Source organism: Puntigrus tetrazona, chromosome 14, assembly GCF_018831695.1.
Source record: "Puntigrus tetrazona isolate hp1 chromosome 14, ASM1883169v1, whole genome shotgun sequence".
Classification (NCBI taxonomy): Eukaryota; Metazoa; Chordata; class Actinopteri; order Cypriniformes; family Cyprinidae; genus Puntigrus; species Puntigrus tetrazona.
In genome coordinates, this window is record NC_056712.1 from 25,816,558 (window position 1) to 25,817,011 (window position 454).

General features: G+C 45.2%; 1 protein-coding gene across 1 annotated transcript in view; it reads right to left on the reverse strand.

The window, feature by feature from the left end:
• Positions 1–454, reverse strand: part of LOC122357539 (neogenin-like) — a 9,938-nt gene that overhangs the window by 8,828 nt on the left and 656 nt on the right. Inside the window, exon 2 of the mRNA XM_043256939.1 lies at positions 103–213. Coding sequence (XP_043112874.1) covers positions 103–213 — 111 coding nt within the window. The remainder of the gene's footprint in view (positions 1–102; positions 214–454) is intronic.

Genomic DNA, 454 nt, shown 5'->3' on the forward strand with positions numbered 1-454 from the left:
TGAACTCTACCGTTTGATCCGCGAGAAATAACGGCGTTCTTCGCATCCCGAACAAATTCGTCAAACAGGAGGAAAGTGAAAGGGAAGGAGGCGTCGGTTTACCGTCCAGGTCGTTCTCGAAGGTCTCTGCGGCGATCCACTCGGTCGTCGGGCCCGTGCCGTTCACGGTGGTGCCTGACACTCTCACGGTGTAAACCTTTCCCTTCTCCAGACCTTCAACACAACAGAAGCACGTCACCGATCGCTGCATTAAATACGTGGAAGTTCTCCACTCAGCATCTTCAAACGCTACTCTGAAGATTCGTCAATATAGCACTTTTTTCATTTCCTGAGAAAATGGGTTTTTGTTATGGTGGTTTGTCACTGGTTCAAGTTAAGAGATAAGAGATATGCTAGATATGATGTATATGAAGTCTTTCCACAGAAATGTTGGAAAATCTTTAATATATATATA